General features: G+C 41.8%; 1 protein-coding gene across 2 annotated transcripts in view; it reads left to right on the forward strand.

The window, feature by feature from the left end:
* Fam102b (family with sequence similarity 102 member B) overlaps positions 1 to 15,316 on the forward strand; it is a 53,013-nt gene that overhangs the window by 7,699 nt on the left and 29,998 nt on the right. For both annotated transcript variants that reach the window (XM_027395537.2, XM_027395538.1), the window contains exon 2: positions 13,874 to 13,994. In XM_027395537.2, coding sequence (XP_027251338.1) covers positions 13,874 to 13,994 — 121 coding nt within the window. The remainder of the gene's footprint in view (positions 1 to 13,873; positions 13,995 to 15,316) is intronic.

Genomic DNA, 15,316 nt, shown 5'->3' on the forward strand with positions numbered 1-15,316 from the left:
TGCCCTGAGGTCACCATTCCCTTTATTCCATTTCTTCATCCATTTATTTCCTTTAACATAGGATTTAGCTCCCTTCCACTTCCTGGTGCTCCTTTTTCCTTACTCAGCTTGTTCCTTTTCATTATAAATCTTTATAAGCATGAACACTAGTAACCACAAAACAGAGTCTATACTAGGCTGTTTTGAGATTTCCTCTGCCAACAGAATTAAACCATATCTCTTCACTGCAGCACTTTCTTCACCAAAATATCACAAGAACAACCTCTAGGCAACATACTAATATTCTTCTCATCTGAAACCTCTTGAACCACCCCCCTCAGTTCAAATTGTTCTCAGCACCACTGTCTTTCATGCTCCTACCAGTATGCCCCATTAAGCAGCACTTAAAGCATTCGGCTGCTTTCCTAACCCAAAGTACCAAATTCCTCAAAACTAAAACATGGTCAGCCTATCACAGCAATACCCCATTCCTGGTACCAACTTCTATTTTAGGGTTTCTATTGCTGGAAAGACACCATGACCACAGAAACTCTTATAAAGGAAATATTTAATGGGGTGGCTTACATTTTCAGAGGTTTAGTCCAGTATCATCATGGTGGGACATGGTGGTGTACAGGCAGACGTGGTGCTGGAGGAGTATCTGAGAGTCCTACATCTTGCAGTCAATAGGAAGTGAACTGAGACACTGGGTGGTATCTTGAGCATACACGGGACCTCAGAGCCTGCCTCCATGGTGACACATTTCCTCCAGCAAGACCACACCTACTCAGAGAGGACCACACTTCCTAATAGTGCCACTCCCTTTGAGGTCTGTTTTCTTTTAAACCACTATGCAAAGTAATGAAAGTAACCAATATTTTTAAATGCTCTCTGACTACAAGTTGGAGACTCTTTATGCCCTGAACCCAACAGTCCCTCTTCTGAGTTTATATCCCAATATAATGAAATCAATAAGTCGAAAAGATACCTGTACTTAGTAGCCAAGACACTGAAACAATATGAGTATCTACAAACAGGTGACTGGATAAAAGAATTGTGGCATATTCTATGGAGTTTTATTCCGTCTTCATGAACAAAGAAATTCTGTCATTTGTGGGCTCTAAAAAAAAAAAAAATGTGAGATGATCACCAATTGAGGCAGTCTACCCTACATAGCAAGCCCCTGTCAGAAAACAAATCATGTTCATTTTTAGGGCATTGGCCTTCAGGGGACACTACCAAATAGAGGTCCAAAGAAGATACTGGATTGTGAGGAATCTGGAATATTTCTAATAAGCAAGGGCTTGGATTAGTCTTAAAGTTAATATCTACAAAAACTAAAATGGTGAATGTGTATTTGTATATATTTTACCCTCTTGTTTTTGTTTTATTCTTGAAGAATCACTTGAATATACATGGGAAGTCTATGCTCCTCTTGGCTTACGATATGTCAGGTGCTGTAATGCAGATTTTAAAAATAAGTGACTTATACAAAGCAGGTTTCTCTCTCACTTGAAGTCTGGGATGCTCTTATGGTTCTGCCCTGTCAACCTATCAGGTAGCTGGACTCATTTTATAGTGTTGCTCCCATAGTACTGTCACATCCCTGGAGACTATGGCTCAAACTGCATCCTAATCCCAGCCATGAGGAGAAGAGGAAGTGAGGAAAAGACCCTTCTGTTCACAGTCCATAGGCCTGAGCTTAAACATGGGTATCACTGTACCTAGCAATAAATAGCTTAAGTAAAATAAATAAATAAATAGGGGGGCAGATATCAAGGGATGAGAAATTTTCAACATCTAAAAGAATGCAACGGAGAAAAGCTACCCCAGTACTGCTAACAGTTAAATGGCCTTGTCCATTTGTCAATATCGGTGTTTTTCTTTTTTAAGATTTATTTTTTAAATATGTATTTATTTTGTGTATGTGAGTGTTTTACTTGCATGTATGTATGTGCACCATATGTGAGCATTGTACCTTCAGAGACAAAAAAAAAAAAAAAAAAAAAAAATTCATCAGAGCCCTCTGGAACTGGAGTTACAGACAGTTGGGAGTCACCATGTGGGTACTGAGAACCAAATCTGGGTCCTTGGGAATAGCAAAAAGTGTCTTAAATGCTGAGCTTGTCTTAAATTATGTGTATGACTGAGTGTGGATAACTCATGAGTACAGGTGCCCATGGGGACTAAAGGTGTCAGATCTCCTGAAACTGGAGTGATAACAGCTGTGAGCCAGCCCATGTGGGTGCTGGGGACCAAGCTCAAGGCCTCTGGGGGAGCAGTCACACTCCTAATTGCAGAGCCATCTCTGCAGCTCCAGGAATGAGAGTCTTTTTTTAAAGAGGATGAGCAGAGTCCATGATTCTTAAGAGTTTGGCAACTCTGAGGGTCTGTGGTTAAGCCATCCTTTCATGTGGTTTTATTGGTCAAATCATGGTGCATTCAGTGCCCTTGGTATGCCGCCCTCTCCTCACACCCTCTCTTGCATTTCACTTGATCATAATGCCATCCCTCCTTCACAGTCCAGGTCTGAGGCTCACCATTTTATACCCACCCCTGTCACAATCCGCAGCGCTCCACTTGAGCTGCTCCTGGATAAACTGTGCCCTGAACGGGTTGGTTATTTGTTGTACAGATGAAAAACATCCCTCATTGTGGAGCTATTATTTCTTCTCACAGGATTCCTAACGTTTTGTTTGTTTGTTTGTTTTGTTTTGTTTTGTTTTTGTCTGCACCAATCGTTGTACACCATTGGATCCTGTAATTGTCTTTTTGGGAGATTGACACACAGGGTCAAAATCACAAAAATAAAAATGCAGGAACAAGTAGGGAGGAAGAAATATTTCGTGGCGTTTTCTTTTGGAAGTTGGGGAAAGAGTCAAGGGAAGTGTCGTGGAAGAAAAATCCTCAGCAAAGTTTTTACCTTTTCTTTGTTTTGCTTTCTTTTTGCTACTCCTCTTCCCTGCCCCCTTCCAGACTGTCTTAGGTAGCTCAGGCCGGCCTTAATTACAGTGTAGCCAGGGGTGACCTTGAACTTTGGATACTGTTGCCTCAACCTTCCCACTCTGGAGTTATACGTGTTCACCACCAGGCCTTGTTTTTAAAGTTTTTTTCTTAAAGTCCAGCTGCTGTCCAGTGTGTCACTGCTGCCACATGAAGAGGGGGACAGTGGTCATATCAGGGGGTGTAGACTTGGCCGGCTTTGCACCACAGGGAGCCAGAAGCAGAGGGATGACTTAGGCAGGAGGTTGGTTTGGGGCTGAAACAGAAAAGAATGCTTATCTCAAGGACCACCTTTGTTTTTCAGCAGCAGTCTAGAAAGGCAGCAACACATGGCGGCACAACCACATAATCTCAGCTAGAGGCAGCCAGGCCTACATAATGGGACAAAAGGTGAAGGTACAGTATAATGTAGATAGATAGGCTATAATAACAAAAGGGTTAAAAAGTTCCCACAAGGAATGGGAGAGGAAGCTGACCAAATCCAGAAGGCCCTCCTGCAATTTCAAATATGATAGCAACACACATATTCATGTGGTTTTCACCAGCAGCACCTGTGAGCTAGGAGAGAATGGGTGGAAGGAAATGGTTTGAGTTTAGAAGTTTATCGATCAATGGGGAAATCAAGAGGCAAGGTAACTAAGGAAGTACGGGATTTAGAATTCCATCTCAGGATTCCACATGTGTAAGGAAGGAAGTCGGGCCAGGAAGGTAAATCGGGAAATGAGAAAGGTTGGAGAATAGAGGTTCAGTGGTTTCCAAGGAAAACGGGTAGAAAGAATGATGTGTGATCCTTGAGTTGAAAAGGGGCAGGGGTTATGCTCAGAGAGTGGAATATTATTTTTATTTTTGATTGTTTGAGATGGGGTCTGTCTTACTCAATGTTCTATTGCCCTGAAGAGACACTATGGCCACAGCAACTCTTATAAAGGAAAGGATTTAATTGAGGCTGGCTTACAGTTTCATAGGTTTAGTCCATCATCCTCATGGTGAAGAGCATGGTGGCATTCAGGCAGTCCTGGTTCTGGAGAGGAAGGAATATGCTTCCTCCTGTCCCTTGTCACTCTCTCACTCTAGCCACACCTAATTTCCTGTTCCTCTGTCATATACAATGCCAGTCCAAACTTTTAGGAAAAAAACAGTCTGTATGATCTGTCTCAAACATTCCTTTTCTCCTCTCAACCCTGTATTGTCCCACCACGTGGCTAAAGCTGACTTTCCCAGTATCAGTAACTAATACACCCAATGTTTTCTCATTTGTACTCTAACCGAAGCTGTGGTGATTACCTACTTCCCGAAACTTGACTGTTTTGACCTCTATGAAACCTACTCCCCATTTTTGCCCCTCAGTTCTTACATTTCCGTAACAAATTCTCTGAGGGTCTTACTTATAACCATTTCATTAATAGATTTTATTTTTAGAGCAAACGAGTAGAAAGTACAAAGTTCTCATATTCCCACTGACCCTCCCTCCCTACACAGCTTCCCCACTCTTAGCACCCAGCACAGTAGTACATTTGTTCCTGAGAATCAGGAGTCTGCATTTACACAACGTTATCATCCAAGGTTCATAGTCTATCAGAGTTCATGTTGATGTTGCATATTATACAATGACATGAACCCACAATTTTAGTAACCCACAGAACAGTTTCACTGCTTGAAATATGTTGTGAATTCTGCCTACTCATCCTTCTCACTTCAACCACTAATATGTTTACTTTATCTTCCTAATATTGCCTTTTCATCGTGTACCTAGCTGATGCAGAGGCCATGGGGGGAGGGACACTGCTTACTGACTTGCTTCCCCTGCCTTGCTCAGCCTGCTTTCTTATGGAACCCAGGACCACCAACCCAGGCATGGCACCACCCACCGTGGACTGGGTCCTCCCCCATTGATCACGAATTGAGTAATTGCCTTATGGCTGGAGCTCATGGAGGCATTTCCTCAACCGAGGCTGCTGCTTCTCTGCTGACTCTAACTTGTGTCAAGTTGACACAAAACCAGCCAGTACAAGTCCTCTATGTTAGCTTCTTCCCTTAATACATGCAAGGGTACATGCAAGGTCTCTTCATGTCATTAGACCCAAAACTTGGCGGTTCTCTTCCTTTAAATAAAAAAAAATTATTCATTTTTATTTTGTTTTAAGATGGAGTAATCCATTATTTTTACACGCCTTGATGAAGAAGTTTTCATTAAACAATCTTCTCAGTAGATTGAAAACAGAAAAGCAGCCTCCAGCTGCTCTGATCAGGGCCGGGGGTCCCCCTTGCACAAGTGGTGAAGTAGAAAGATTAGCACATCCCATTGCCTCTGGATGTCACCCATCATTTTGTAGTTTCCCACCAAATGAGCAGGAGGCACAGACATTTGTCATGTGGCTTCTAGTCTCCACAGGACACAGCATCCTATGCTGTTGCCTCCAGAATACGTTATACTCATCACAATCGATGTACCTACACAGACAGGCAAATTCCCACCCACACTCCATAGTTTGCACTGGGGTTCACAGTTGATGGAGTGCACCCTTTGGATTTACATGTGTAATGATATCCACCATAGACGTAGAATAGTTGCATTGCTTTAAGGCCTTGTGCCCCAGCTGTTCACACCTTTCTCCTTCCCTCCAGCCACCAGTCCTTTCAGGGTTTGCATAGGTTTGCCTTTTTCAGAATGTCATAGGCCGTAAGTGGATTTTTGTTTCCTATATCCTTCCAGGATCTTTACTTCATTGAATTGGGGATTTTTTTTGTTTAGTTTTCTTTTATTGAGTTTTCCTCAACCGTGATGTATATTCTTAAAGTTCTAATGTGGGGTCTTTCCTTAGATATTTCTGAAATTCTCTGTGTGTGTGACATTTTCTTTATTATTTTGTCTGTTGATGGGCACTTAGGCTGTTTCCAAGACTTAGCTATTGTGAATAATGCTGAAACAAACATGAGATTGCAGATGTCTCTTTTAAATACTGATTTCAAGACATTGTGGCCACACTTGCCCATAACCCCAGCACTTGGAAACCTGAGACAAGAGGATTATGCATTCAAGACCCAGCCTGGGCTACAGAGCAAGAGTATAACGTCAAACACCAAACCAAAACTAACCAACCAAACAAAAGAACCCAGTTTTCACCTGCTTTGGATACATACCCAAAGATATGTATGGTTGCTGGATCATGTCATGGGTCTATTTTTAATTTTTTGAGGAACCTCTATACTGTTTTCACAATGGCTTTGCCAAAACCATATACCAGAGTTCTCTTTTTTCTATATCCTTATCAGCATTTGTTATGTTTTAACTATTCAATAACAGCCAGTTTGGTTAGTATCATCTCATTTGGGTTTTTGTGTATAGTTCTTTGATATTAAGCGTAAGCACCTCTTCATAAACTCATTAGCCAATTGTGCAAACATTTTTGAAAAATGATTGTTTGAGTCTTTGGCCCAATTTTAATCAAGATTTTTTTTTATGTTGCTATTACTGAGTTGTGACTTCTTTACATGTTTTGGATATTAACCCCTGATTACTTGCTTGGTTTATAAATTTTCTTCCTTTCCATATAAGGAATGCATTTTCTCATATGTATGCGTATGTGCTATGTGGGCATGTGTATGCATTTCACATGTGTGTAAATGCATATGTGTCTTTATCAGGATTATTTGTCGGTCATTGAACGCCACTCTTTTCTTCCATGTAGCTATAGAGGCTTTTTGTAGTGTTTATAGCAGGTTTTAAATAAGCAACTGTTCAGACAACACTTATTTGAGTACCTACTATGTGCCAAGGAATGCTGCATTTTGTATGAAATGTCTCCTTAGAATAATTCAGGGCAGTAAAGAATTATCAGCTGACATCTTTGCCTACATTCAATCTTATGCTTTACCTCATGATGGGAGGTGATCCCTTCTGTCCATGGCTGGTCCCTAATCATGGTCCAGCTTCTATTGTTTCTGACATTCTCAGGGATCACCTTCTCTGGCGACATTACTCATATCCATCCAACTGGTCAGTTTGGTCCCTACACTATTTTCCCCCCTCGGTACTGAAGCATGCTTAACTTTCCTGCATGTTTAGGTGAAATCTTCCCTCATATCATGTCCTCAATTGTTTGCAACCCTAAATTTCCCCACTCTCACTTCACCTGTAGCAGATCTGAAATGACTTGTCCACGTCTCTGCATCTGTTCCCCATAGTAATCGACTTCGATCCCACTTTGTCACCAAAACCTCAGTCGTCAGCGTTATGAGTGACTCTAGTTTGCATTCTCTCTCTCTCTCTCTCTCTCTCTCTCTCTCTCTCTCCTCTCTCTCTCTCTCTCTCTCTCTCTCTCTCCTGACCTCTCTGCCACATTTGACACTGCTGAGCAGAGTTTCTTAAAACTGTTTCCAGTTGCTCTAGTCCCCCTTCTCCTCCTGTTGACACGCCCCCTCCGTGGCCTCTCCTGCCTCTCTGCTGCTCTGATATTGGTGGCCTTGCAGGCTGTCCCCTCCCTTCCTCCTTTGCCACTCTCCCCAGATGGCCTCATCCTTTCCCATGGTGAAAACTTGAATTGAGTTCATGATTCCAGTCCTTTCTCTGAGTTCTCTCTATGCACCTGTCTGCCAACTCAGCATTTCCAAGAGGGAGACTCTAGGACTGGATTGCCATCTCCCTGCCTGCCTCACCCACTAGTAAAATGAATTAGTTAAAGGAGTAAGTAAATCCAGACCTCCTTCTGCTCCATTTTTCCTGGTGCTATTACTGTCATGAATTCACTCAAGTCAAAAATGCTGCTGGAGTTGACAGATCGTACGTATATCTTTAGTGTTGCAATTAGAAGTCAGTTTTACAGATCTAACTGATCCTCACAGCTTTAAAATACTTGGTTTTGCCTCAGTTCATAAAAGTTCCTTCTTCGTCAGAATCCACATGTATTTTAAAAATGGATAGATCTTCATCTTCATTAAATAAATAAAAAAACTTTAAACTTGGCCATTATTTAACTTGGGTGGGCAAATTTAAGTGGACTTAGAAGGACATATATTCTTGAAAACAACAGCCTCTAATCTAACATTTATTATTGAGCTACACCATACCCCAGGTGCTGTTCAGAGCAGTGTGTAATAACTTATTTGGTTTCCCTGGGTAGGTACTGTTCTCAGAGAAAGCACTGTAAATATGAACAATTGGAGAATGTGCCAGAGTGACAGCTGGCAGGTAGCTGAGGCGGGGTTTGAATTCAAACAAATCAGCAGTGGGATAAGTGGCTAACCTCCTCACTGTACTTACTACCTGGCAAACGGCTGACATTCCTCAGTACTGATCGTTTTCTATCCCTGTTGCTGAAAGGTGTAAAATGTCTTGAATAATCAGGACTTGGAGTCATTCTACATATTTGCTGGTTACCAGAATGATGATGACACTGGAATAATACTTAGTCACAAAGATTGGCTCCGTCCACATCCATTCCAGTTTATGTTGGCGTTTTCAACAACGTTCTAGATTTCCCTTGATTCTTTGAAACATAAACAATGGCCATAGCAACTTTATCTTCCTCTGAGTCCTCTGCTTATTTCATGTTCACTTCAGCAGCTTTAGCATGTTATCTTTGAAATGTTTGGCTTTCCACACGTCAACACAAATCACATTCCTTTGCTTTCTTTCTAGACAGTGGTTGAGCAACTGTCCAAAACTCATAGGAAGCTAATGACTCACCTAACAGAAAGCAGTTACTAATGTGACTTTTGTTGAAGTTGCCAAGTGGTTTGCGTGGGTTTCCATGGTAACCCATCAGTATAACAAATGTCACAAATTAACTTTGCAGCTTTTTTTGATTTGTTTAGTTTGGATAGCTTTTTCCCAAGGTCTGTGTGTACACAGGAAAAATTACCACAGAAAAAGCTGAGTAATGGCCTTAGAAACACAAACACACTTTTTTTTGTTTGTTTTTTTGGGAGTTTGGGTGTTTCTTTTTGTTTGTTTGTTTGTTTTTTGAAAATTAAGTTTTTTTGTTTTTGTTTTTTTCTCCTGCCTTGGTTTCCTGGATACTGGGATTATAGGTGTGAGCCACACCCTCAGGTAGAGAGCTGAGGGAAGCAGATTTAAGCCAGGACCATTAAGGAGACTCTTAAAATAATTCAAGGAAATGATGTTAAGAGTCTGAATTAGGATAATGATGCTAGATGCAGGGAAGGGAATGGTTTCTAAATAGTTAGAAAGTGATGGGCAAGAATTGGTAGTGGGTACCAGACATGATCCCTTTGGATTCTTTTCAGCTTAGTGAAGTTGGACAAGTTACACAATTTCTCTCAGTCCCGTTACTAAGGAAATGGGGTTGTGTCATGATGTATAAAATGTCTAGAGTCTGGTGTGTTGAAAGCACTCAGTAATTGCTGTCACCATTGTCATTAAAGGAGAAGTCTGCAGGTGAAGGTGGAACCTGTAGACTTCTGGAAGAAGTAATATCTTTATTAAAATCCATTCCTTATATGCAGCAATCCCTTCCCATATTTGCATTGCTATTCTCAACCTAGCTTCTCCCAATTCTACCAGACTTAACTGTTGGTTTCCCACCCTAGATAAACTAGATAAATATGAAATGCTTCCCATTTGATTGTTTTGGTTTTTGTTTTGTTTTGTTTTTTGTTTTTTAAGGACAACAGGTGCATGCAGAGTTTACTTGGTATCTTTAACTTTGTCACTCAGGCCGAAGCTGCCCTCTCTTTGTGCAAATGATAGTATGTAAGATTTGGTACATGGAGCTAGGAGAATGAGAAGGGGAGAAGAGGAGGGGGTGATGAAGACATGAGGGAGCAGAAAGGTTGAGTCAGGGGAAGAATAGAAGATAACAAGAATGGAGATACCATAATAGAGGGAGACATTTTAGGTTTAAAGAGAAATCAGGCACTAGGGAAATGACTGAAGATCTACAAAGATGACACCAACTAACAATCTAAGCAACAGAGGCGAGGCCACCTTAAATGCCCTCCCCTGATAATGAGATTAATGACTGACTTATATGCCACCCGATAGCCCTCATCCAGCAGCTGGTGGAAATAGAGGCAGACACCCACAACTAATCACTGAACTGAACTGGAATCCAGTTACAGAGAACGAGTGATGAGCAAAGGGGTCCAGACCAGGCTGATGAAACCCACAGAAATAGCTGACCTGAACAAGAGGGAGCTCTGGTCCCCAGACTGATGGCTGGGAAACCAGCATGGGGCTGATCCAGACCCCAGGAATGTGGGTGTCAGTGAGGAGGCCTCGGAAATCTATGGGGCCTCCTGTAGTAGATCAGTACTTATCCCTAGCATATGAATGGACTTTGGGAGCCCATCCCACATAGAGGGATACTCCCTGGGCCAAGACACACGGGGAGGGGGGGTCCGCTAGGCCCTATCCCAAAGGATAGGATAGACTCTGAGGACCCCCTATGGAAGGCTTCTCCCTCCCTGGGGAGCAGAAAGGATATGTGATAGGTGGGGTTTTAGTTGGGGGGGTTAAGGAGGTGAGGGAGAGGGAACTGGGATTGACATGTAAAACAATCTTGTTTCTAATTCAAATTAAAAAAATCTGGAAAAAAAAAAGATTTAGTACATGAAGCTGAGCAGTGGTGGTGCATGACAGCCTGGTCTACAAAGCTACACAGAGAAACCCTGTCTCAAAAGACAAACAACAACAACAACAAAAGATTCAGTAAATGAAACCTTTATAAAGATGCCACATTGTAAGGGTCTTTCAAACTAGATTTAAAAAAAAAAAAAAAAAACTAGTATGTGTTTCTAATTAGTCTAGTTGGGAAATTACCGATATTTCACAAACAGATAAAAAGCAATAAAACATAAACCAAGGATATTTAGCTTAGTAACATTTTAAGATGCAGCTGTAATTTGGATCCAAAGACTAGTTCTCAGCAAGGCACGATTAGGAGGAAATGGGACCTTTAAGAGATGGAGCCAAATGGGGGGCACTTTGGGTCATTAGGAACCATGCTCCCAAAGGGGTTGTGTAACTCTGACCCATTCCCTCATTTCGCTTTCTAGCTGTGGAGGGAGAGGCTTTTCCTCCAGCACATGTTCCCACTACACTAGGCTGCCTTGCCACAGGCCCAGTGCAACAGAGCTTGTCAGTCCTGGACTGAAACCCCACAACAATGAACCAAAGGAAGCCTCTTCACTCTGTAAGTTGATTTGGCTCAGAAATTGAGTATAGTGACAGAAAGTTGACCAAATAGAGGTTGTTTGATTTTTGTATATTAGACAATAAAGAGTATTCACAGAGTGAATATTTAAAACAATTAGAAAATATTGGCTTTCAGTGTTAACTACTTTTGTAGTGCAGCCCAAACTGGTGTCCTCCTGCAGTCTCCTCACTATTGAGATTACAAGTGTGGGTCACCATACTGGCACTCCCACATGTAACTTTATTTTGAGATTTTTTTCAGTACTTAGTAATATTTTTTTAATTTCCAGTTCTTATTTTAATGTAGTAGTTTGTGGTCTACGTGTCAAGCACATGGACAAACTGCAGTCCCTAACAACCATCCATTTCTGAGACACCTAAGAAGGAAACAGCCGAGAGGGTGAAAGCATCGTCTTCTCTCCTCACTCCTGCCCTCAGCCCTCTGGTGCTGCTCCTTTTGCACACACAATACGAGGTAGACAGCAGGAAGCCTGGTTGTGTAGTCCATGAAGGCTCACCTCTGGGCTCTGAGAAAGGTAGAGTAAGTCCAAATCAACAAAGGGAAGGCCATGCCTAGTAGTTTTGGTTTCCATTAACATGTTTTAGGGGCCCATGATCTTCTTGTTGCTTTAAATACCATCTTAGTCCTGTGTAGTAGATATGATTTCATTTTATTATTACGTGTATTTGTGTGTGTACGTGTGTGCATGTATGCACGTGCCTATGTGTGAGAGTGGATGTCAAAAGATAACTGTGGCAGTTGGGCCATCACCCTATCCTGTAAGTTTTTCATTTGAAAACTCTTCTTCCAGCACCTGCTCTGTCTGGTTGAAGTTGCCTTTTGTGCTGTTCATCTTGATCTGGTTTTCCTGGTGAGAGCTTCTCATACGGTGCCAGCTTAGCTGTAGCTGGGGCCCTAAAGCCGGCAAAGCTCTGTGCAGATGGAGGGTGCTTGGCATCTTGGTTGTTTACTACAGGTTGAGATAGCTTGGACCATTTTGTTGGGAGCCCTCAGTGTCCATCTCTTCGGAGTTTTCTTGATGAATTCATGTCTGTTTCCAGCGTTGCCAGAGCCGGCTAGAGAAGAGCGGTCAGCACTGATTCATCCATCTTCCCTCCTCCTGTCAATATGCCGTTGTGCCACTGAGACCTGCCCTGGGGTCAGGCAGGCCAGAGCATCACCCGATCCCCCTGTCAGGATAATAAAGCTGAGTTTCCTGCAGGGGTCAGGTCTGGCTGCTTCTCAAACTGCTTTCAGTCAACCCCTCCACCTTTGGTTCTTCCTTCGTTTTATTTCAGAACCATTTAAAATTCCACTCTTGGCTTTCAGCGTCAGCAGCATTGGGTTCAGGGTTCTTTAGTTGCTAAGTTAGTCACCAGTTTTCTGTCCTTGAATGCTTGTTTTTTCTCTTCCTGTGAAATGGTGCCTTTAAAAACAAAAACAAACAAACAAAACCTTGGAAAAGTATTATTCTGTGGGAGGTGGTGGCGCACACCTTTAATCCCAGCACTCTGGAGGCAGAGATAGGCAGATCTCTGTGAGTTCGAGAGCAGCCTGGTCTACAAGAGCTAGTTCCAGGACAGCCTCCAAAGCTATACAGAGAACCCTGTCTCGAAAAACAAACAACAACAAAAAAAGAAATTTGTGGATTTTTTACATAGTGAGTTCCAGCCAATGGGACTATATAATGAGACCCTGTCTCAAAAACAAAAACAAAAAACCTCCCTTGGACTGATGAGTAATCTAGAAAACATTCATTCTCTTGCTTTTCCATTTTTCTCTATTTATGACCCACCCACAGAGTAATTATTTTTGCTTTCTAAGGCTAAATCCCTTGGACCTACCCAGTAAAGAGAACAGCTTGTGTAAAAGTCAGGACATTTGAAAGAGGAAAGTTATTAGAAAAACAGCAGATTTAGGGCTGTGTACAAGGGGCTTCTAGTTAAACAGGCTTGACTTACATGTGATGCCTGCACTCACCCCCTAAATAACATCGATTTAACTCCCCTCCTCAGCTTGAATTCCTGGTCTGTGCAGTGAGGGAAGTGCTAGCTACCTTTTAGAGTTGGTGTGAGATTAAGCATCATGTTGTAAACTCTGAAATGGTAGTTCATGTTACTGAAATAGACAGAAGCTAGAGTATTTGAGTGTATTTCTGTCTCTTGCACGAAGTCCTACAAGGTTAGGAATTCTGCCCTTCACCTTGTATTTTAAGCATTTAGAGGTGTACCCAACACAGAGAAAACAAATATACGTTAAATGAGTGGTGACGAGTCACTTTAAACTGATTGATGAGTAAATTAATTTCTGTATTTCTAATGGCCAGTTATTCATGTCCCACTGCCTGCAAATACTGACTTGTTGCATTTTTATGTACTCCTGTGTGTGCTTGAGTGTGGAAGCGCAGCATGACTGAGATGCTCTGTCCCTTATATATAGAGTCGGGGTCTCAAGCTGAACCCAGAGCTTGCCCTGGGTTTTGGCTAGTTTGGCTAGTCAGCATACACCAGGGAAATCCTGTCTCTCACATGGTGGAATTACAGGCACCTGGCTTTCACATGATCTAAAGTCCAGTCCTTGTGTTTGCAGACCCATCATTTTACAAACTGAGCCATCTTTCCAGCCCCTGAAAGTACCAACATCTATATAACTTCGTGTAGTAGATGTGAGTGAAACTGTGAGTGCTTATAACAAAGCAATTAATTGGCTTCTTGGTTTTTGTTTTTCCTATCCAGGGAGGTGGTGCAAGCAAACTGTGTTCGCTGGAGAAAGAAATTCTCATTTATGTGCAAAATGAGTGCCAGTGCCTCCACCGGCATCCTGGATCCTTGTATCTACAGAGTGTCTGTACGGAAGGTATAAAAATAGCCTATTATTCCTCCTCTTTCAGAAACCATAATTAGCTACAGTCACTGAGTCACTTTATTTAGATCTGCTTTAACGGTAGAACTTAACTTCGAGATTCTAGCAATAAATTAAATTTCTGTGGAAAATATGGTGGGAAACCTAAGGTTATTGCCCAAGAGTCAAAAAACTTTCTTCTAAGAAATACTGCACATAGTGAGTGTTAACCACATTTGTAGTAGCTTGGGAGTGTGCATGTCTATATCCTGTCATTTATCAAATTTCTATTCTTCCCTTTTTTTACATAACGTTTTCGTTAATTCTTTGAAAATGTCATACAATGTATTTTGACACACTTATGCTGCAGTCCTGCTCTTCTTCACATACCCTTTCCTTCTTCACTGCCCTACCCACCCAACTTTGAGTTTCCTAGTTTGTGTTGTCCAATTGCTGTTGGGAGTGGGGCCTGCCCTGGACTGTGGGACAGCTTTAAAGAAAACTGACTGTCCCTCTCGCAGCAGCTATCAAATGCCATTATCTCCCCACCAGTCAGCTACTGTTGGATTTTTTCCCCACTTCCCTCACCCATGCTGGGATTTGCCTGGATTAAGCCTGTGCAGGTCTTGTCTATGCTTGTCATGGTCACTGTGAGTTCTTACATGCATCTGTCTTATTGTGTCCTTCAAATTGTCCACTACCTCTGGCTCTTCCAGTCTTTCTGGCCCCTTTCTGCATAGATCCCTGAGCCTGAGGGGATGCACAGTGTGCTATAGATGCCCCATTCGTGATGAACACTCCAAAGTTTCATATTCTCTGCATATTGACCTGTTGAAGGTCTCTGGGTTAATTGCCATCTACTGCAAGGAATAGCTTCTCTGATTAGCACTAAGAGAGGCCCTGATCTGGAGTTCAGGGCCAGATTCCACCAAATCTCTGTCCTTTGAAGTTTGTTCTGGGGACTTTGTTCAGTTATGTCTAATAGCAGCCCTGGAATTGGCTGTCCTTTTCTCTATGTTCAGAAAAACTAAGGCTCAGAGAAATGAAGTAACTTGCCCAAATTTACATTGTTAGTAAATGGTAATGGGAAGAATCAAATGCAAATCTCTGTCCTTGTTTATATGTATTTTGTTTTCACATATGAGGTTGAGTAGATCATATAGAAGATCCTAAATTTTTTAATAAAAAAGAAGAATCCGTTAATCACTGCTACAAATGAATTAACTACCATATTTAAAATATAAACTTCATAACCAAACATGGTAGTGACAAGTCTGTGATCATAGCAACTGGAGAGGCAAAGACAGAAGGATGCCAAGTTCAAGGCTAGCCAAAGC

This window comes from Cricetulus griseus (assembly GCF_003668045.3).
Source record: "Cricetulus griseus strain 17A/GY chromosome 1 unlocalized genomic scaffold, alternate assembly CriGri-PICRH-1.0 chr1_0, whole genome shotgun sequence".
Classification (NCBI taxonomy): Eukaryota; Metazoa; Chordata; class Mammalia; order Rodentia; family Cricetidae; genus Cricetulus; species Cricetulus griseus.